At 37.3% G+C, this 23,099-nt stretch overlaps 1 protein-coding gene across 5 annotated transcripts in view; it reads right to left on the reverse strand.

The window, feature by feature from the left end:
- Positions 1-23,099, reverse strand: part of ArfGAP1 (ADP-ribosylation factor GTPase-activating protein 1) — a 169,964-nt gene that overhangs the window by 124,519 nt on the left and 22,346 nt on the right. For 3 of the 5 annotated variants that reach the window (XM_090371223.1, XM_090371219.1, XM_090371220.1), the window contains exons 4-6: positions 22,406-22,577; positions 11,103-11,299; positions 1,355-1,432 (exon numbers count right to left, since the gene is read on the reverse strand). In XM_090371223.1, coding sequence (XP_090227349.1) covers positions 1,355-1,432; positions 11,103-11,299; positions 22,406-22,577 — 447 coding nt within the window. The remainder of the gene's footprint in view (positions 1-1,354; positions 1,433-11,102; positions 11,300-22,405; positions 22,578-23,099) is intronic. The other 2 variants (XM_090371222.1, XM_090371224.1) reach the window with 2 other exon arrangements.

A 23,099-nucleotide genomic window follows, 5' to 3' on the forward strand; every position in this document is an offset into this window, starting at 1 on the left:
AAATGCTTCAATCAGCAAAGGCAGATTGATTATTAGAAAACAGGCCTTGCGCGACAGGTTGCATTATATCATCAAAGTTTCTTGCAGAAATAAAATACAATAAGATAAAAGAATTAAAATATATATAATAAAAGCATTAAAATACAAGGAAGCTTTCGAAGCAAAGTGCCTCTTCATCAGCTGATGAAGAGGCACTTTGCTTCGAAAGCTACCTTGTGTATTTTAACACTTTTATTATATATATTTTAATTCTTTTATCTTATTGTATTTTAACACTTTTATCTTATGTATATATCATTTTTATTTTAATAAATTTATTTTAACCAGTTAGTCTGTCGTCACAAGAAACTTTGATGATAAAAGGCGGATTGAAATCCTCATAACAACACACTTAATTATCCATTCCACCTTGTACAAAAGCTCTCATCATATTGTTCTGGTATATAGTATGCCTAGACTCATTTCCTCCAATTACTTCAGACTCAATGGTTTCATGTATTAGTTTTGAATCCAGGAATTGCTCTAGATACTGGGTACTTTTGCCCAAGTAGCTTGACTCTCTCCCCATCCCTTCCTATTTATCCAACCTAAATGCATCATACACATCACAGTAAAACCCATCATCCCCTATTTCTAAGAGATTTCAAGTTTCCATTAGCCCTATCTGCCAGCATTAGCTGTCCAAACCAAAAGTTTAAACTCACCCATTTTACTGACAACCTTCCTAACACTGCTACAAACTAGTTCAGACTAAATTTTTGTGTATTGTTTACTACTCTAACACATTCCTTCAAGGTTTTTTTTAAGTTTGTTGCCATGGCATTCAGATTTTTAAATGTAAATGCTATGGCAACATTTTTTAAATTTTACTATGCATCACACATTCTTCCAATATCAGAAGAACTCATTGGCTAATATAGCCTCATGTGTGCAAAGGTGAATTTAATGTGTTAAAAAAACAATCTCTGCATTAAAGCCTTCCATCCAACTAAGGCCTCTTCAATATCATCAGCAAATATCCACACTTCAGCTCTGCTTAAATATATTCTAGCTTCTAATGTTCAAAAAATAAATGCACTTCTCAGAAAAAACTACTACTCTAATAAATTCTGTATCACTCCTCAAATTCAATTACTATCACAATGGAACTGTCTTCTGCCACCTGTCTAAATATATCTTACTCCATAGCCAATAACATATGCTCCATTGCCATAGTTACCTCAATACACACTTTTGACCAATCAGATGCACAATAAACAGATAATCCCATACTGTATTAAAAAGAATATATATATTTTCATATAATCAGGACATTATTTTTATCAGTGACAAGAAAAATTAAATAAATACTTACTCTGGCCGTAAGGAGTTTTCTTCTTGTTTTCTTGAAAAAAAAGAATCTTTTTGGTAAGAATTTTGTACTTCTGAATAGCTGAAAAAGGGAAATAAATATTGCAACAAAGTTTCTTACCTTTGGAAAAATCAATATTGGAAAATGATACTGTAACCCAAATCTGTTCATTCTACTGAATGAACAGATGTAGATCACACCATCTTGCCATTCTCATACCATAACAGATCAACTTTTAAGTTGATCTGTTATACTCAGGTTGACAGTATTTACACAACATACTCAGGTTGACAGTATTTACACAACATACTCAGGTTGACAGTATTTACACAACATACTCAGGTTGACAGTATTTACAGCACTGATAGCAAATTCACATGTGAGCACACATTAATTTTGATTGAAACAGTGTGAAGTGCAATTTCCCACTCTGGAAGTTTCACAACTTATAAAACTGTAGTCAGTGCAGTGATTCTCCTAAATTTATTCTTCTTAACCACTCTTTGCGCAGAGTTCTGCTAGTTAATCTTGGGGTGGACAAAATCTGGGAAGGTTACTAATGTGTCCCCCAAGTTCACTGTAAAATTGCATCATGCATAGTTGGCCAGGAAGGGCTAATACTGTGGATCTGTCTCTTTACTTGTACTTACCCACTCCAACAATTAACTTTCAAAAATTAATATACTTTTTTTTTTTTGTGAGCTTCTCTTTAGTTGTTCATTAAAAGTCTTAACATTAATTCTCTGATGTCAGCAATTGTTTTTCTCTCACACATTACAGTTTAAGCACTTATGCAATTACACAATACTACTGTTTGCTGGGTAAATTTCTCTGTTTGTGGGATTAACGACAGTATGGTTTACTGTCATTGAGCATAACTAGTACAGCTGAATTTTAGATTAGTATTTTTAACTGATCTAAATTCCCATTTTTACTTTAACTGCTTTGTTGTAGTCCAGTTCAGGCAATTTAGAATCTCTGATTAGACTTCTGCACAGGCCATTGTATTAGACTTGTACCTGACCCACATTACACCCACAACCCAACTCGAAAAAAAAAATAATATAAAATAAAATAATATTGATGTATTAAAAATTTGTCTTAAATTTCTTACATATCAGTAATAATGCAATAAATCAATCAAACAACAATATTAATACATTTATTTTACATATAATACACAAAAATTTAAAAAAAAAAAAAAAAAAAAAGAAAATGAACTTATGGGACAGTTCCAACTTTCTTACATTTGATTCCTGCACTGTTAAATTTAATCAAGGATGCTTTGCCTTTGATTCAATAGTGTTATTACAATAAAAGATTAGTTATTAAAAATAAATCATACCAATTTTTTGTAAATTGCTGTTCACAGTTAATAATTAATTTGAACATAACTTTTCTTTGACATATTATAGTATCTGAAAGCAAAAAATAAGTTTCAATTTAATAATTACAGAACTTTAGAAAAACAAGGATGGCTGGGAGCCCTAAGCTATATACAGGAATGCTCTTCACAATAAGCTGGCAGAACTATTCAAATAATTTGTCTTCTAAATTTACATATTTAGCTTCCCACATTCTCTCTTACCATTTCTAAGGCCCATTTTTTTAAATTGCATCATAATTTTAAGATATATGGATAATATCAAAAATGTAATCCAATTCTTTTTATGATTCCACTCTTTTTATTCTTGTCAACACCTATACAGCACTTTCTTTTGTATGTTTTTTTTTTTTTTTGTGATGCCTGATGGGAGTCATTATGGAACAAGTAAATACATGGGCGTGTTAAGGTAGCTAAGAATAAGAACATGTGCATGTATACTTGCATGCACACCAATGCTAGGAGTGTAGTAAATAAATTTGATGAATCTGAGGTGCTGGTCAAAACATCAAAGGCAAATATTGTTGGGATAGCAGAGACATGATTTCTCACAACATACTCAGGTTGACAGTATTTAAGGAATAAGGAATGCAGAATTGGAATTTGGGAAGTACAATATGTACAGGAAGGATAGGAAGGGAGGAAGGATTATGCTATTAGTTAAGAAACAAAATCTAAGGAAGTGCATCCAGTCGATATGGGTGGACAGTGGAGTGTTGTGTCAGTTTGGTGTGACATAAGCACTGGGAAAGCAGAATTGAGACCAGGAGTGTGCTATAGGCCTAATAACTCTGATGAGTATAATGAACAGCTGTACAAAAAAACAGAGTGGGCCAGTAAATCAGATTGTCTTATTATGGGGGATTTTAATTTCCCAGATATTGACTGGACTTGTGAGTTGGTCATTTGCACAGTAGCAAGGCTTTGTGGATTTATTGGATGATTGTTTTTTCTACAGCAGCATGTTCGGGAGGCAACCAGAGGGAGTAATACTCTTGATTTTCAGTAGTGATTCTTCGTGCATTGAGAATCTGCAGATAAAGGAACCACTAGGTGGCAGTGATCACAGTGTGCTGATGTGGGATTTACTCAAAGAGGTAACTAACATCAGGGGTAAAGGGAAGGGTTTTTGCTTTCATAAAGGTGACTACGGTGGTCTGAGACAGTTTTTAAAGTCTATACAGTGGGACCAACTGATGATGTTACCAACTGGAAATTATAAATGGAAAGCATTCAAAGAATTAATCTTGGAAGCTACTAGGCTTTTCATACCAACTAAGAAATATTGTTCAAAATTTAGGCCTAATCGGATGTCAGATAAACTAATGAGACATGTGGCAGAGAAGAAAAATGAATGGCATACATATAAATTAACAGGTGACACAGAAGCCTATGGAAGATATAGGCCGGTCTGTAGTCACAAAAAGAGGTTAGGCAGGAAAAGGCAGATTACGAGAAATCTGTGGCAAAGGATGCAAAGACTTCTTTACTTATGTAAACTCTAGAAGGAAGGAGATGAATCAGATTGTCCACTTGATATCGATGGTTCAACTGTTGATGATCCTGCTCAGTTAGCTAACAAACTGAATGAGTATTTTACATCTACATTTACACATGAGGAGTTATTCAGGGAGAAGAATATCAGAGGTGTATTAAACTATGGTAGTGAGTTAAATGATTTTTTAATAACCGAGAGCAAAGTGGAGGGGAAATTGTTGAAGATAAACATAAGGCACCTGGGGTGGATGGGATCTATCCAGTTATATTAAAGGAGCCGGCAAAGGACATAAGCAAACCCTTAGCCATAATTATGAGAACTTCCTTGGACTCAAGGGAGGTACCCATGGACTAGGGATGTGCAAATGTGATCCCAATTCACAAAGGGTGACAAGTAATTACAGACCTGTTAGTTTAACTTCTGTTCTAGGAAAATTAATGGAGACATTGGTTAAAGAAGTGCTGCAGGATCATCTAGACAACACTTCGGTTATAGCTCGGACACAGCATGGGTTTGTTAATGGGAAGTCTTGTCTGACCAATTTGATTGGATACTATGATGTGGTCACAAAGAAACTGGATGCAAAAAAATAATTTTGATATCATATACTTGGATCTTAGGAAAGCTTTTGATACTGCTGCAAATGGAAGATTACTGTACAAATTGGAGCAGTATAGCATTAAGGGCAAAATTCTGCTGTGGATAAAAGGGATGGTTGAGTGGGAATCAATGGACACTGCTCTTCGTGGAGTCTCCCAGGGTTCAGTGTTGAGTCCATTGTTGTTTTCTGTATTTATTAATGATATTGATGAAGGTATATCATGCTTAATGTCTACGTTTGCAGACAATACGAAGATTGGCAGGGTTGTTTAATGACTCTAATGAGAGTATACTACTGCAAGAGGATCTAGAAACACTGAGCAGATGGGCCGATAGGTGGCAACTGAAGTTTAACATTGACAAATGTAAAGTACCACATATGGGTAGCAATTAACCCCAGAGTAACATATCAACTGTGTGATAGAGAATGAAAAGGACCTGGGGGTAATTGTGCAACCAGATATAAAGTTTTCCGAGCAGTGCAGGCAGTCTACAAGAGAAGCTCATGGTGTCTTGTCAATGATATACAGGAATGTTTCTAGCAAGGATAAGGAGGTGATTATCCCCTTGTATAAGGCAATGGTCAGGAGATACCTTGAGTACTGTATACAGGTCTGGAGGCCTGATTTTAGGAAGGATGTACACCTGCTGGAAAGAGTACAGAGAAGGGCAACAAGATTGATGAGTGGAACAAAGAGTTGTTCTTACGAAGAAAGGCTTAAAATTTGCAAATTACAGTGTCTGATGACTAGCACCTGCGAGGTGATCTGATTGAGGTGTATAAGGCCTTGAATGGTTTGAGAAAGCTTAATGCTGATGGGATTCTTCCTTTTGCTCAGAATAATCACCTGAGAGGGCATAAATTGAAATTGAGGAAAGACAGTTGTAGAATAGATGTGCGGAAATTTGTCTTTAGCCAGCGTGTAGTTGATTGCCGGAACAAACTTCCATCTGTCATTGTAGAAGTTGACAGCTTAAATATATTCAAGGCAAACATTTGGAGCAAATGAATGGGTGAAATGGGAAGGTTTTTTTTTTTTTTTTTGGCTGAGCTGTATAAGCTTGCTTTCTTGCATGATATGCCTCTACTAATGCTAAAGATGGTTGAAAGAACAGGGAGAGACCAAATATAACAGTAGAAATAGAAATAACCGTACAAGATTTTTCAAGAAAGAACACAAAGGAAAATAACATTAAATGCAAAGTAACTTTACTATAGGGACCAACATGATAATATCTTTAAGACATGAAAAAATCAAAATACACCAAATTACTGCTGTGGTTAAGGTTGATATTGGCTAGGTGTGATCTGAATATTTTAAAATAAAATGAAATTAAATTTACCCATTAACGCTTATGAAAAAACTACCTATCAAAGCTCATTTCGCTCAATATTATTAGTCAAGGAAACAAACAATACCAAAATTTCAAATAAAAAATAAATTATTTTTTTCAGAAAAACAGGCATCCTCAAATGGGGATGTTAGGCAGATAAGTGGTATTTTTCGAAGCAGCCTTCTCCAATGCACTTTGTTTTCTGACAATTCCTACATGATCTCCTAGCTTTCATATGATAAACACAACATTTTAACTGTCTATCAAGTTTTTCTGGAAAGTGATGGTCTTCACTAATTTTCATGGAACCTTTGGCTTTTCATTTCTTACTGCTTCTTGTTGATGCAGCATCTTTCAAATAACTTCGTATGATGTTTCGACGAAAATCTAACTGATTCATTTTTATTTCATGCATTAGTGATGGTCGTATCTAACATGTATGTAAACAGGATCCACCACCATTTCTTGCTTCTTATTGCTATCCCGTACAAAGATATGCTTTGGCCATGGGTATCTATGACACCCATTCCACTATTACAATGCAAATGATGCAGGTTGTACATTGACTTTAGCTTTTGCAGTTTTTGACCAAGTGTTACGTATTGTAATGGTTCAACAAAATCATAATTGGTAAGAATAGAACATATGTTGTTATTTTTCCATTTTATACATAATATGCCGTTGATGACATCAAGCCTATAGTCATGAGTACCTCTTTCCATTTTTTTCATTTATTTAGATGCCATAATAGGACAGCCTTGAACTCTATTGTCTCTCACAGTTCCTGTAGCTTTATTTTCTTCTTCTTTTTCAAAAATATCATCAACAAGTACTTTGTAAAATAATTGTCAAAGAAAACTACATGGTTTGATGGATCCAGCACATGTTCCAATAAATCAATAACCACCCTGGCACCTACAGGTATACTCTTCACATTTTTGGTTCTTTAGTTGGTTTTCTGCAATAGACGTCAAAAGTGTAGCAATACCAAGAACTACTTACCATCCAAATTTTGCAACCAAACCTCACTGGTTTCCCCTTAATAAATTGTTTGATTGATTATGTCCAAAACACTTCACCACTCACTCGTCTATTGACAGATCCATGTGAAAAAACTCCCACTGGCAAAATTGTTTTATGAGCATATTCATTATTGGCCTAACTTTGTACACTTGATCTTGACAATTTCCAATTTCATTATTATCAGCCAGATGTACAAATCTCTTTATTTATAGATATTGATCTCTTGACATGGCATTATAAATGCACAAGACACCCAAGTCCTCGTCCAGCGACCAATACATTCTTTCTTGAGGAAGATTGTGATATCCTGTCAAAAGCAATATTGCAATTAAACTTCCCAACTCTTTGCTGGTGATAGTAAATTAATGACTGTTTTTTTTTCAAGCATATATTATCATTTGTTCACATGTATAGTCTACGATTTCATCACTAAAAATATTTTCGAATATTTTGGGTGGGGAAAAATCTTTAAAGTCATTTTTCACAGCAACTAACTCACTTGTAAAACAATGTTCATTTGTTCCGAAAGGTGCACATTCCAGATGTCTCTTCAGCCATTTTGCTTTTTCGAAATCAAGATATACCATTGAATCACTACCACTGTTATCTTCTGGAACACCATCTTCTTCATTGGTATTTTCAGATGAAATTTCCACAAAACCAGGAATTTCTTTTGGAAATGAATTAAGGTCCTGTAAAATATCTTCAAACTCTTCACAATCTGTCAACTCATCCAAATTCGGAGGTAATATGAAAATTTCAAAAACCTCATCATTAGATTCTTCATTTGCAATGTCTTCAATAGCTTTCTCAAGTCTGGTGTAGTTCTTCTTGCCATAAAAAACCTTTGGTTCCACTATCGCTTGATTTATGAATCACTATAAACAAAACTAAAACTTATATACAGTAACACCTAACGTCCCTGTTTGAGGATGGTAAGATATAACCAAAAAAATAAATAAATAACTAGAAAAAATGTAAGACACAGTATATGCTGTAAGTATGAACAAAATTGAAATTTTGTTCATACTTACAGCATATACTGTGTCTCTAAATTTGATTGTAAAACAAAGACAATTAAAAAACACTAAGTATTAAAAAAAAAATTGATGATAACTTCCATGAGTCACTAGAAAAATAAATCTGTCTCTTTCAAAGGTTTCAAGATCAGTACTGAAGCCATCTGGCACTGACAGCGGTATATGAATCATTTCCTAATATTTATAGATAATCAATATAGAGAAATATTTCATGGAATTGCGAGTTTCAAAATAATAACATTTTGAATTAGCATTCCCATAAGAGTATGCCCAGCACTAATGGGTTAAAATATAAATAAGAATAGAGAGCAGAAAAGCCATCCTTCCACCCAAAAAATGAGCTTTTTTTTTTTTTTTTTATCAGAACCCCAAACATGACAGGTATTAAAACCTATAGTATTTAGTACCGTGCTTGGGTTGGAGGTTGAGAAGATGAAAGAAGATATTTGTTGACATTGGACTTGAACTTCTGTAGATTGTAATTTTCAGGAAATACGTATGAAGGAAGGTTGTTCCAGAAAATGGCAGTTGAATGAATAAACGAGGAAGATGAAAAGTTGGTTCTGTGAGTTTGAAGTTGGACAGTAAATGGATGTTGGCTGCTGGCAGCACGTGTTTGGACTATTTTGAAAGAGAGAGCAGGAATTATAGAAGCCAATTCAGAAGAACAGTGCCCATGGAAATATCCAGCAGAAACAGTACGTCTATGAGACACGAGAGTGGAGAGACTCTGTTAGAGAGGAGGAAACAATATTCCATGGTAGGGTGGATTTGCGATTTGTATAGAAGTGAACAGCTGTACGGAAGAAAAGTAACGCCAAGAGTGAAAGAGAAAACCAAGTTTTTTAGATGCAGAGGAAGCAATATTTGTAATGTGCTTGTGCCAAGAGAGAGATTAGAAGTCAAGGTAATCCCCAAAAGAGATATATTTTGCCTAGAAATCAGAGTATTACCAAAGATGAGCATAGGAGCAGAAGAATCCTTTCTGCAATATATAAGACAAGCCTGAGTTTTAAAAGGATTGAAATCAACTAAGTTGTCTCTGCCCCACTGGAGAATTATCTGGAGATCAGCATTTAAGGAACTGGTAGTGGATATTCGAGAAGTTGAGCTGTTTGAGCAGAGCAAACGTTTCTCGATCTGGAAAGTGGAATGCAATGTGCTATCATCGGCATAACTATGGATAGGATTTCCAGTCAATGGAAGAAGGCCATTATAATATACAAGAGGAAAAGAGTGGGGTAAAGAACTGAATCTTGGGGGACACCAGCATTAGTGGAGAAGTCAGAAGCCAAATAGCCATCTACCATCACCCTCAGTGAACAATTAGAGAGAAAACTGGATAACCAATTACAAGAAACAGTTGACAAAAACCATGAGATGGAAGCTTGTTTAGAAGACCTTTATGCCAAACATGATCGAAAGACTGAGATGTCAAGAGTAACTATTTGTGTTTCACCAAAAACTTTTCTATTGAATTTATCCTAAATGGGTAACATAAGCCAGAATATCACCGGTGGATCGACACTGATGGAATCCATACTGGCAATCGTTGATCAGACGGCAGGTTTCTAGGTAGTTTAAGAGTTGGCTGTTAATTGATTTCTCCATTACTTTAGAAAGAGTAGAAGTAATTGCAATGGGACGATAATCGGATGGGAGGGATTTGTCACCCTTTTTAGGAACTGGCTGGATATGAGCAAATTTCCAAGCAGAAGGAAAAACACCATTGGAATAAGAAAGTGAAAAAAGGTGGCAAAGAACAGGAGTAAGTTCAAGAGCACAGGTTTTGAGAACAAGTGGAGAAATACCATCAGGATCTGGAGCATCAAGATTCGTCAAAATCCTTATGACATCCTTTTGACAGAAGACCACAGGAGACATTGAATGGAGTGTGTTGGGAATGGTGGGAAGGGTTTTACCAAGATCATTAATATATGAGTTTGGAAGAAAAATGGGATGCTAGCAGGTCAGCTTTATCCTTGGCTGAAGTGACAACAGAACCATCTGGTTTTGACAGAGGTGGGAGCAGAGATGGGCAAAAGTTGCGGACAATAGCTTTAGAGCTGTACCTTCGAAATGTAAGGAAGATTGGATCTCACCACAATGTTCATCATAACCTCAAAAGTCATCAGTCATACTGCATGATAGAAGAGATGGGGAAGGGTTGACTGGAACTTAGCTCTGGAGACTAAACATGCATTCCACCACTTCAAACCTCCAATAAGCAAAGTGGTGGTATTGCACCGGTTGATGAGGGTCATCTACCACCTAGTATTGCCTGATAACACGGAGGAGCCAGCATTCCTCCATGTGGTGTGGGTGCCACATCTTGACCCCTGCGTACATTGGTTACAGTGTGCTTGCGCATGGGGGTTGTACCCAGGATTACTAACAGTCCCACCATCATGAAAGTGTAAGAAGAGGATTTGGTGTCACAGACCGTCCGGACTTCACCGAAATTGGGTCCACTTGACTTGAGTGTCACCCGAATATCAGTTCCATCAGCGTTTTAGACACGCAGATAGCAAGTACAGCTTTTCTGGCATATCTGAGTGAATGTCTGTGACAACCTCAAGGACCAATTTCATTGTTTGGTGGGTGTGGCTATATGTTTCCTTGGGGATGTTAGACAAAACACTCACCTACACACTTCTGAAGGTGAATTTTGTCTTTGTACATAGGAGGAGAATTGCACCTTGCAGAGTTCAACCTTAACTGCACCACTAATTTGCATTATTCATTAATGTGGCTTAGTGTTTCTTTTTCATAAGGCTTAAATGTCATAGTAATATGAGCTATAATGTCATCCATACAGATTTTGATGTTCTAATAAGGAATAGCTAATAATAATAAAAAAATAAACCTTACCTCTGATAACCACCTCCTGTGTTATCCCAATTTTCATGATAATTGTTACTGTTTGATCCCTGCGAATGAAGACTACCACTAGATCCATGTGACTTCAGACTAGCATTAGAGGAAGGCTTTGGAATAACATGCGAAACATAATTCCTTGCTGAAGATGTTTCCACAGACCACGGTTTACATTGAGCTTCAGTAGCTATCTGATGACAGGGCAGAGAAAGTAAGAAAAATCGTTAGCCTTTATAAACTGTTAGAGTTCTACTTGGTTTGATAATTAATAAAGTTATTAAACTTTTTAAAGATAAATCACAGAGACAAACTTATTTTATGAACTAGATAGTGTTCTCGATGTGGACTTTTCAATCCACATCGAGAACAAGAGTAGCCTTGTGCAGGCAAAGTTTTTACAGCTCCTGGAATAGAGAAGTTTTTTCTGTTTTATTAGCTTATATTGGCATATTAACTTATTTTCTAGAGTAGTTTTATATTCCTAGTTACAATACTTAGCTTAAAGTTTAACTTAGAGAGAGATTTTGTAGGTATTACTTAGTATTGGTAAGGGTATGAAATCCACGTGTTACAAGTTGCAGCTCGGCTGAACGAGAAGTTTTTTAGCCATATTTAGCCACTTTATTGACCAATTGTTATATTACATTATTTTGTATAAGTAGCTTATAGACCTAGTCGGGATCCTTAATTTATTCTGAATTGAGACAGCGAGATTTGGAAGTTAATTATACGATACGTTATATCCTGAACTAGTTATTGTTGTTGTTCTGGAGGCTTAATGGCACATAAGCAGCTAAGGCTATAATGTGCCTATTCACTTATAATATTAAAACATGAGTTTTCCCTAAATCAAAAGAAAATCTGAAATCAGAAATAATTGAAAAGCCCAGTTTGCCTGAGAAAGTCAAAAAATTCAGAAATATTTGCCTTATCACCAATGAGATTTTCAAGAGTTATTGGTTTATGAAGTTTAGCCAGTGAGATCAAGGATGAAGTTCTGGCTTGTTTATAATAGGGGCAGCCAATAAGAATATGTTTTACAGTCAAATTATTAGAACAATGTGTACATTGTGGTGATCATCTCCTGTGAGTAAATGAAGGTGGATCAGATGGGTATGTCCTATTCTTGCCCTTGAAAGGACTACTTCTTCTTGTCTCGATGTACGGATACTGGAGCGTCAAATTTTCAGATCATGTTTAAACTGAAAGAGTTTATTATTAGTCTGAGAGTGCCACAGTGCTGTCCATTGTGATAGGCAAGCAGCATGAATGGTTAGTGCATAATCTGATGCTGGAACAGGGATATTGGTTAAATCAAAGGTAGTTGGATTTTTTGCAGCTTTATCGGCCAGTTCATTGCCTAAAATACCGGAATGGGCTGGAATCCAGCAAAAAGTGACCAGTTGGTTTCGTTCTTTAATTTGCAGTAATAAGCTTCTGATTTCATCTAGAACAGGGTGAACTTTACCTGAGGAATTATATAACGACATGATTGAGCTGAGTGAATCAGTGTAAATAACTGATTTTAAGGAACTGTCAGAGCAGAGATTTTCTAAAGCTAGTTTAATTGCATATAATTCGGCAGAAAATATACTAAAATCTGATGGAAGGGAAACTGATACAGTTGTATTCGGAAACACTGCAGCTGCTCCAACATTTGAATTAGATTTAGAGCCATCTGTATAAATTGGGGAGAAATCAGTATATCTTTGAGTGTGAACTGCATGAATTTGGTTGACATTTGATGCTTGCAAAGTATTCTTTCTCCATTGACAGAGGTAAGTGTCACAGGTTGGAAGAGGAGGAGGAGTCGTCCATGGAGGCTGAGTACAAGTGGCTACTTGTTGTACGGAATGGACGGAAATATTCCAAACTTGCACCAATTCAAGAAGGCGAAGACCAGCTGGCATTACTATGCTAGGTTTGTTTCTGTATAGGATTTCTAACGGAGGGTTGAAAAGGTATGAATGAACGGGATGAGAGGCACAACTTTGTATCTTGACAGCATATTTGAGTAACAGTGTTTTCCTGCGTAAAGTTAGTGGGGTTGTTGTTGTTGTTTGGTTTTTAGGAGCATTAGCAACTAAAGCCATATTGCTCCGGGATATGTGGTGGTCATTCCCTGATCTTTCCACATCCTCCGTATTTGGTGGTGACGGGCTCGAACCCCGGTCTAATCAAGAAGCGTGTGCTACGCACTGCTGCTCCTTCCCACCTGGCTACGGAGGCGCCGAAGTTAGTGGGGGCTCATGAGCATCAATGTAGAGACTATGTGCTGGCGACGTTCTGAATGCACCAATTGCAATTCTCAAAGCACTGTGCTGAATTGGATCAAGCCAGCGTAATGCACTCTTTCTGGCAGAATCATAGATTGGAGCACCATAATCGAGACGGGATCTGATTAATGCCCTGTATAAACGAAGAAGCGAGGTACGATCTGCACCCCACGTTTGGGCAGATAAAGCTCTGAGTATGTTTAACTTTTTTAGACATGAAGTCCGTACATTTTTAATATGATCTAGGAAATTTAACTTGTTGTCAAGGATTAATCCAAGAAATCTGATGTTACTGGTAACCGGGACAAAGATGTTAGAAATTTGAAGTTCAGGATCTGGATGAAGTTTGCGTTGTCTACAGAAGTGGATGGCAACTGTTTTCTGCTGCGAGAGCCGATAGCCGTTCAGGCTCACCCATTGATGAATTTTATTAAGTGATATCTGAAGCTGTCTTTCAATAGACCTCAGGTTTTGAGAATGACAGGAGATGGAAAGGTCATCTGCATAAAGGTAAGTCTCAACTGTATTTGGAAGCTGCTTAGTGATAGAATCTATTCTCAGAGCAAAAAGAGTGGCACTCAGTACTGATCCCTGTGGAACACCTTCTTCCTGGATGAAAGTTGTGGAAAGGGCATGTTGGTACCGAACTTGAAATGATCTAGTATGTAAGAAGTTCTGAACAAATATAGTAAGGTTGCCTCGTAGTTCGAGAAGGTAAAGATCACTAAGTATACCATACCACCAGGTGGTATCAAAAGCCTTCTCTATGTCTATTGAAACCATTACTAGATGTTCATGTTTGACAAAAGCATTCCGGATGGCAAATTCAGCCTTGACCATAAGATCTAAGCATGACCTGTTTTGACGAAAGCCATATTGACTATGGCTCATTAGCTGTTCCGACTCTATGATCCAGAAGAGTCTTCTGTGGATAATTTTCTCAAGAATTTTGCTGAGGCAGCTTGAGAGAGATATGGGTCTATAGCTATTCGGGTTGGATGGATCTTTTCCAGGTTTCAGGAATGCCAAAACTGTAGAGTGATGCCAAGAAGCTGGAAAAACATTTTCTAAAAATATGCGATTGTAAAAGACCAGGAGGCAGCGCAAAGCTTTGTCATCAAGATGTTGTAGCTTGACATAATAAATCCCATCTGGCCCAGCAGCACCATTGTGGGCGGTTTTAATGACATGTAAAAGTTCAGAATATTGCAGAGGTTTGTTATATGGGAGAAGACGGGCAGTTTGAAAATGAATAGCATGCTTTTCTTCAGTGTTTTTAATTCTTTGGAATGAGGTAGGATAGGCTGTTGCTGCTGAGATTTCGGCAAAAGTATTGCCCAAAGCATTAGCTATATCTACTGGATTAGAGAGATCTTTCCCATTCCAAGAGAGGATTGGAGAAGGTATGGTAGGAAACTTACCAGACAGCTGTCTAATTTTTTTCCATATTATTTTGGAATCAGTATTTCTGTGAAAACTGGAGGCAAAACAGGTCCAGGATTCTTTGCTTGCTTTTGTATGAAGCGTGCTTTTGCCCTTAATTTCTTATAGTTAATGAGATTGACTGTGCTCGGAAATTGCCGAAACAAATTCCAGGCTTTATTTTTTGCTGTGGTGCATTTGTCATTCCACCAATAATTCTGATGCTTTTGGCCTGGGGGATTTGATAGTGGTATTGTGTTTTTAGCCACATTTAGAAGATGCGACGTGATGTAATCTGTCGCATCATCAATATGTTGGAGGCGGATTTTTTCCTCATCAAGGTCGATTGATGATTGAAATTTTGCCCAGTCTGCTCGAACAAATTTCCACTTTCTGCAGGGTTGAATTGAAGGAGTCTTTGCTATCAGAAAGTTGCATACTATTGGGAAGTGGTCACTGCCCATGGGATCATTTATTACATACCACTCTATGGTTGCGACTAGTACTGGTGAACAAATTGAGAGATCTATTGCTGAAGTGTGTCCTGCTGGGAGCTGTACGTGTGTCGGTGCACCAGTATTGAGTATACTGAAATTTATGTCTCTAAAAAGCTTTCAATTAGTCGGCCACGTCTATCCAATTTGGGAGCGCCCCATAATGGGTGGTGCCCGTTAAAGTCCCCTAATATACAGAGAGATGGAGGTATCTGTATAAAGAGGTCTTCAAGATCTTTTAAAGAGTAAGTACGGTTTGGTGGTAGGTAGATTGAGATAAGTGTTATTGCACTATGGAGAGTTATGCGAACAGCAACAGCTATTTCAGTTTGGAGCGGGATATGTCTAGTTGGGATCTTCGAGTTTACTAGGATTGCTACACCACCATGGGCAGCATTAGCGGTATTTCGATCTCTTCGATAAAGGCAATAGTTCTTTATCGAAGGAGAAATTTGTGAGGTCAGGTAAGTTTCCTGTAGACAGAAGGCAACTGGAGAATATCGGTTAATTAGGTATTGAATATCGTCAGTGTTGCAACGAAAACCTCTGCAATTCCATTGTAAGATACTATGGTTCATTTAGGTTTAGTTGAGGATGATTCATCAGACTGTTTTTTGTTTGAGCACTTTTTCCGGTCTTTTTTTGGGAAGCTGGGGCGCCCAGTATTCATAGTGTCATTTGCATGAAGTTCTAGTATGGATTCTTCAAGATCTGAGTGTACGTCTACTTCCATACTATTGGTGGATGATTCAGGTTTCTTGTTGTCTTTGGTAGTTTTTAATTTTTCTTTATCATGCGAGAGTGTCCGAGTATCAGTTGGGATGCTGATTGGAGTGTTGGTCGATTCACTGGTTTTAGTTTGATGTGTGTCTTTTACTGAATTAGATAATGTATTTTTAACCCAATTAGCCATAGATGTGCTGGGGGGTATTGATACATCTGTTTGTACTGCTGTTGAAATAAAGCTTCGAGTGTGAGATGCATATGAACGACTGGGCATGGTCAAAATAACCTGTCTGCGTGCCTCAGGATATGTGACTTTGTGTTAAATTTTATATTTTTGAATTTTTTTCCCTGTTTTCCACATTTCACAGGATTTTGAAAATGCTGGGTGACTTTCTTTGCAGTTGGGGCAAATGGGACTTGATGCTGAACAGTCTGCTTGTGTATGTTCCTTGGAACCACAAATAGGACAAATAGCTTCTCCTCTGCATGCTTGTTGGGAATGTCCATATTTTTGACATTTAAAACAACGAATGGGATTAGGAATATAAGCCCGAATTCGGCAGTTTAAATAGCCAGCTTTTACTGAGGATGGCAAATCTGGGGTACTGAAGGTTAAAATGATTGACCTAGTTGGGACGAGATTTCCTTCTTTTTTAGTCATTATGCGTTTGGCGTTGGTTACTTTTTGATTACTCAGTTCTTGAACTAATTCCTCTTCTGATATTGTAAGTAGGTCCCATTCGGTTATAACGCTTTTCGAGGAATTTAAGGTGTTGTGTGGAGTAATAGATACTGGCAGGCCACCGAATGTCTTGTTTTGAGCAGCCACTCGGAATGTTTGGAGTTGGCTGTTTCAATTAATAGGTCTCCGGATTGCAGTCGTTTAACCATTTTTGGTATTCCAGCAATCGATTCCAGAAATCTTTGGATGACAAATGGTGATAATTTTCCGACAGGTTGGTTGGAGAGAGAGTGTATCACCAGAAAGTTTGGCATTTCATTGCACTGCACTTCCCGTCGGAGCCTTTTTGGTTGATTCAGGTCTTCATCGTTTGGTTTATCTAGCCTTGAGTTTGAAGGCTCTAGAGGTGGATAGTCATTTTTATCCATCGTTGCTCCTTTTAGCCCTGGGAGATAACTTTTCACCCAGATTACTGGCCCCGCCACGGGGAGGCAGGAGCAGTGCCGCTCGGAGGCCAAGCGGTTGAAGTGTTAGTTGATTAATAGAACAAGAAATATAGGAAAAAGAAAGGTGTGTTTCCTTTCTGTGTTCTAACTAGTGGTTTTCAAGTATAGAACTAGCTTTAAAGAAAAGCTGTTGATAAAAATGTAGGAACTTAAAAGGAAATAACTTCAATCACTTTACAAGAGCTCTCTATATATCACAAGAATATCGCTTGGCCTCGAAATACGCTTGGCACCCGGGGCCCCGAACTAGTTAGCGTAAGCTTAGTATAGTATAATATATAATATAATATTGTCAATTAATCAGTAAAATCTATTAATCTTGTTAAACTTAATTGTCAATTGAATTGTACTTTTTAACTAAATACATAACGACTTAGATTACAAATGTAACATAATTAATTAGTACATAACTTGATACGGAAGTTATATAAACGGAAATCGTAGATAATACTCGATACTGAAAAATATATATAATAACTGTGTTGGGATACAAGTTTAGGGTTATAATTTTGTACTGAAATTGAAATTTTATTTAAATTAAATCGAAATCATGACTCAGACCAGAGCAGCAAAGCAAAAGCAAAGCTAATGGGAGGGCTGTGGCTCAGGAGAGAACTGAGGGGAACAGTTGCCCTCTGAATCACAGCCTTTTAAAATGCACTGCTTGCTTGATGTTTGTGGAACAATCGGGTACGGGACATGATATTGCCATGGGGGATGTCTTTGTGTGTGCGCGATGTCAGGAGTGTAAGGAAATCAGGCGACAACTCAGCGTTGTTATGGGCCTATATGAGAGCTTGAAGGACAAGGTGGATGCCCTCGAAGGATCTAAATTGAGGGGCCAATCAAACTCTCAGCTGCCCACAACAACACCAGAGCTTGCACTTGGTCATCACGCAACACAACAGCAACCTCTATGGCAGAATGCGCTGGTCCCACAGAAACTAGTAGTTGTTGGTAACTCTATTGTCAGGAAAGCAGGGAACATGGTATGTAAAAAGGATAGGTGGAACAGGACCAGAATATGTCTGCCAGGGGCAAAGGTTGATGACGTTGCAGAACGGATATCATCTTTTAAGGACACAAAAGGTGATAAAGTTCTACAGGTTGGCACTAATGATATTAAGAGTAGGAGACTGGCGAAATTACTTAACAAGTACAGGTCACTTGAAAAAAAGCGGTGAATTAGGGTTGAATTTGAAAGTGTCTGCCATTCTGCCCAGACACGATAGGAGGGAGTATATGATGAGAGCCTTGTTGATCAATTCGGCCCTGGAAAGATTGTGCAAGGCTCAAGGGGTAGAATTTTTTTCAGCCTGGTCAGTACTTGTCAACAGGAGAGACTGCTTCTACAGGGATGGGATACACATAAATAGAAAGGATGCAAGAATATTTGCTGATGCTATCGAGGCCGTGTTAGGTGGGTCGGAAACCTGCTAGCTTGGGGGGATACAAGGACTAATAGATTAACAGTATCCACTGGCAGAGGTGAAAGTGATTCTTGCACTGCTCCTATTGGAATGAGCAGCAACCTGGAAAACAAGATGCAGGGTATTTCAGAGACTGCTGGGAGTCATTGCAGTACAAGTAAACACATGAGTTGTGTTAGGGTAGCTAAGATAAAGAACAGGAAAAAAAGAAAGAAAAGAATATTGCATGTATACTTGCGTGTACACCAATGCTAGGAGTTTGGTAACTAAATTTGATGAATTTGAGGTATTGTTCAAAACATCAAAGGCAGATATTGTCACACAGATATAAGGAATGCAGAACTGGAATTTGGGGAGTACAATGTGTACAGAAAGGATAGATAGGATAGGAAGGAAGGAGGGGTTATGCTATTAGTTAAGAAACACAAAATCCAAGGAAGTGAAACCAGTCGACATTGCTGGACAGTGCAGTGTCGAGTCAGTTTGGTGTGACATAAGCACTTGGAGATCAAAATTGAGAGTAGGAGTGTGCTATAGGCCTAATGACTCTGATGAGTATAATAAGAAACTGTACAGGGAAATAAAGTGGGCCAGTAAATCAGAGTTTTATAATGGGGATTTTAATTTCCCAGATATTGACTGGAATTTGTGGGTTGGTCACCCACACACTAGCAAGGCTTTTGTGGATTTATTGGATGATTAGTTTCTACATCAGCAAGTTCAGGAGGCAAATAGAGGGAGTAATACTCTTGATCTGATTATCAGTAGTGATTCTTCATGCATTAAGAATCTGCAGATAAAGGAACCACTAGGTGGCAGTGATCGCAGTGTGCTGAAGTGGGATTTACTCAAAGAGGTAACTACTGTCGGGGTAAAGGGAAGGGTTTTTGTTTTCGTAAAGGCGACTACGATGCTCTGAGACAGTATTTAAATTCTATACAGTGGAACCAACTGATGATGTTACCAATGGCAAATTCAAAACGGGAAGCATTCAAAGAACTTATCTTGGAAGCTACTAGGGTTTACGTACTAACTAAGAAATATTGTTCAAGGTTTAGGCCTAAATGGATGTCAGATGAACTAATGAGACATAGCAGAGAAGAAAAATGCATGGGATACATATAAATTAATGGGTGACATGGAAGCCTATGATAGATATAAGCTGGTCTGTAACCAAGCCAAAAAGGAGATTAGGCAGGCAAAGGCAGATTATGAGAAATCCTTGGCAAAGGATGCAAAGAAAACAGAAAAGTGTTCTTTACCTATGTAAACAAACTCTAGAAGGAAAGGGATGAATCAGATTGGTCCATTGGATACTGATGGTTCAACAGTTGAGGATTCTGCTCAGGTGGCTAACAAACTAAACGAGTATTTTGCATCTACATTCACACACGAGGAGTTATTCAGGAAGGGGAATGCCAGAGGTGAAGTAAACTCTGGCAGTGAGCTAGATGTTTTTGTAATAACTGAGAGTAAAGTGGAGGAGAAATTGTTGAGAATAAATATAAAAAAGGCACCTGGGGTGGATGGGATCTATCCAGTTATATTAAAGGAGGCAGCAAAGGAAGTAAGGAAACCCTAAGCCAGAATTATGAGAGCTTCTTTGGACTCAGGGGAGGTTACCATAGACTGGAGATGTGCAAATGTGACCCCAATTCACAAAGGAGGATCAAAGACTGACACAAGTAATTATAGACCTGTGAGTTTAACTTCTGTTCCAGGAAAATTAATGGAGGCACTGGTTAAAGAAGCACTGCAGGATCATCTAGACCTAGACAAGACTTCAGTTATAGCTCGGACACAGCATGGTTTTGTTAAAGGAAAGTCTTGCCTGACCAATTTGATTGGATTCTATGATGCAGGGAATAACTTTGATATTATATATTTGGATCTTAGAAAGGCTTTTGATACTGTTGCACATGGAAGACTCCTGCACAAATTGGAGCAGTGTGACATTGGAGTCAAATTGCTGCTATGGATAAAGGGATGGTTGAGGGGGAGAAGACAGAGAGTGGTAATCAATGGACACTGCTCATCGTGGACTAATGTTAGTAGTGGAGTCCCTCAGGGTTCAGTGTTAGGTCCATTATTGTTTTCTGTATTTATAAATGATATTGATGATGGTATATCAAGCTTAATGTCCAAGTTTTCAAACGATACAAAGGCTGGTAGGGTTGTTAAGGATACTACTGATGCTATGCTGCTGCAACAGGATCTGGAAAGATTGAGAAGATGGGCTGAGAGGTGGCAAATGAAGTTTAACTTTGACAAATGTAAAGTACTACATATGGGAAACAGTAACCCCAGAGCAACATATCAACTCTGTGGTACTACACTGACAGTGGTAGAGAATGAAAAGGACCTGGGGGTAATTGTGCAGGCAGATATGAAGTAGTCTGAGCAGTGCAGATGGGCTGCAAGAGTAGCTCATGGTGTCTTGTCAATGATATATAGGAATTTTTCTAGCAGGGATAAGGAGGTGATTATTCCCTTGTATAAGGCAATGGTCAGGCCACTCCATGAGTACTGTATACAGGTCTGGAGGCCTCATTTCAAGAAGGATGTAGAGCTGCTGGAACAAGTACAGAGAAGGGCAACAAGATTAGTGAATGGAACAAAGGGTTGCTATTGCGAAGAAAGGCTTAAGTTTTACAAATTACAGTGTCTGGAGAGGCACCGGTGAGGTGACCTGATAGAGATGTATAAAGCCTTGAATGGTTTGAGCATGCTCAATGCCGATGGGATTCTTTCTCTTGCTCAGAATAATCACTTGAGAGGGCATAAATTCAAATTGAGGAAAGACAGATGTAGGATAGATGTGTGGAAGTTTGCCTTTAGCCAGCAGGTAGTTGGTTACTGGAACAGACTTCCATCCTTTGTTGTGGAAGTTCATAGCCTAAATAAATTTAAGGCTGAGCTGGACAGGTATTTTGAACGAATGGAGCGGTGAAATGGGAGCGTTTTTTTGGCTGATGCTGCATAAGCTTGCTTTCCTGCGTCATATGCCTCTACTAATGCTAATGGTTATTGAGTTTTGACTCAAATTTTTTTTTTTTTTTTTTTCCTTTTGAATTGTAGCCTACAATCCTTCACTTTTTTTTTTTAAATCACATGTAGCAGCCAGCCAAAACCTTTTTAATGTTAAAAGGTGAAAATTATAAAAAAAATTGATTTGCCTAGTACCATTCTTCCCTGTTCTCATTCTTCACTGTTCTTGCATATCTAATCATCAAAGTACTATATATTCATTATATTTTCATGTTTGTAAGCATCATAGATAGGAGGTACAAAAAAAAGACTCAGGTAGCTAAGATACTAAAACACCCAAAAGGTAATGTGCACAATCATGCCTCTTTCAAAATTCAGTTTCCATCGCAAAATAAGTGGCATAAAACTTGAATTCAGACACTAACCATTCCAAACAACTGGCATGCTATATGTCATTTGTTTAAAATGCTCTGGGTCTAAATAATGTTGGTGGCATTAACAACTTACTGAAGTCTTTTCAGAGATAAGATGTTTTGATGGGAACCTAAAACAATCCTCTCATGTCCAATTCAAATTTGCTTGGATCACTTCCCTTACCTATTATAAAACACAAAACATCTCTGTATAAACTTTTCTTTCCTTCCAGCCAACCAATTTCTACGGTAGACCATAATAATAGAGAAAACCATAATAAAGTGAATAATATGCAGTTATATAATACTTCAGATGAGTCATGCAATTTTCTGTGGATGAAACTGTAAATATATACTTACTTTATCTCTATAAAGGGCTGCAGCTCGAGTATTGTACCGCTCCTGCAGAGGCATACTTTTCTTCCAATCTGCTTGTTGTTCTAAAAATATTCGAGCCTTCTTATTACCACCAACTTTCATTTTTTCCAATTCCATATCTTTCCATTTATCCATTGATACTGATCGCACAAAACTTTATTAAAAATAATAAATAAATAAATATATATGTGCATTTCTTATATAACACATGTATCTGTAATCTAATATACTTATATATTAAATAAGTCTGAATAACATTTAAAAATATCATAAAAACTTCAATCCAATAATAAAAATATATAATTCAGTTATTTCAAAAAAATATAATTTAAGCCCTACCATTTGTTCAATGGCTTTATTTCATTTCATAATTAATATCATAATTAGAATTTATATATAGTTATGAAAAACAAACATTTTTAAGTACCAAAGAACTTTTCTGTTTATATTTATTATATTTAAATTTCTATTTATTTGGTAACAAGTACCAAAAGAACTTGATTAAATAAAACTAAAGAAATTAAGACACAAATAAATATAAGCAGGGTGCAGCAGAACTATCCCTCCCTGAGAAATAAGATAGAAACAGGTTTTGGAAGGACTCAACTTTATTCCTTCCCTTTCCCTAGCTGGCAAATTATCTAGAGATCAGCAACTGGTGGTAGAGATTCAAGTT

Source organism: Mastigoproctus giganteus, chromosome 4, assembly GCF_048544385.1.
Source record: "Mastigoproctus giganteus isolate SK-2022 chromosome 4, ASM4854438v1, whole genome shotgun sequence".
Classification (NCBI taxonomy): Eukaryota; Metazoa; Arthropoda; class Arachnida; order Uropygi; family Thelyphonidae; genus Mastigoproctus; species Mastigoproctus giganteus.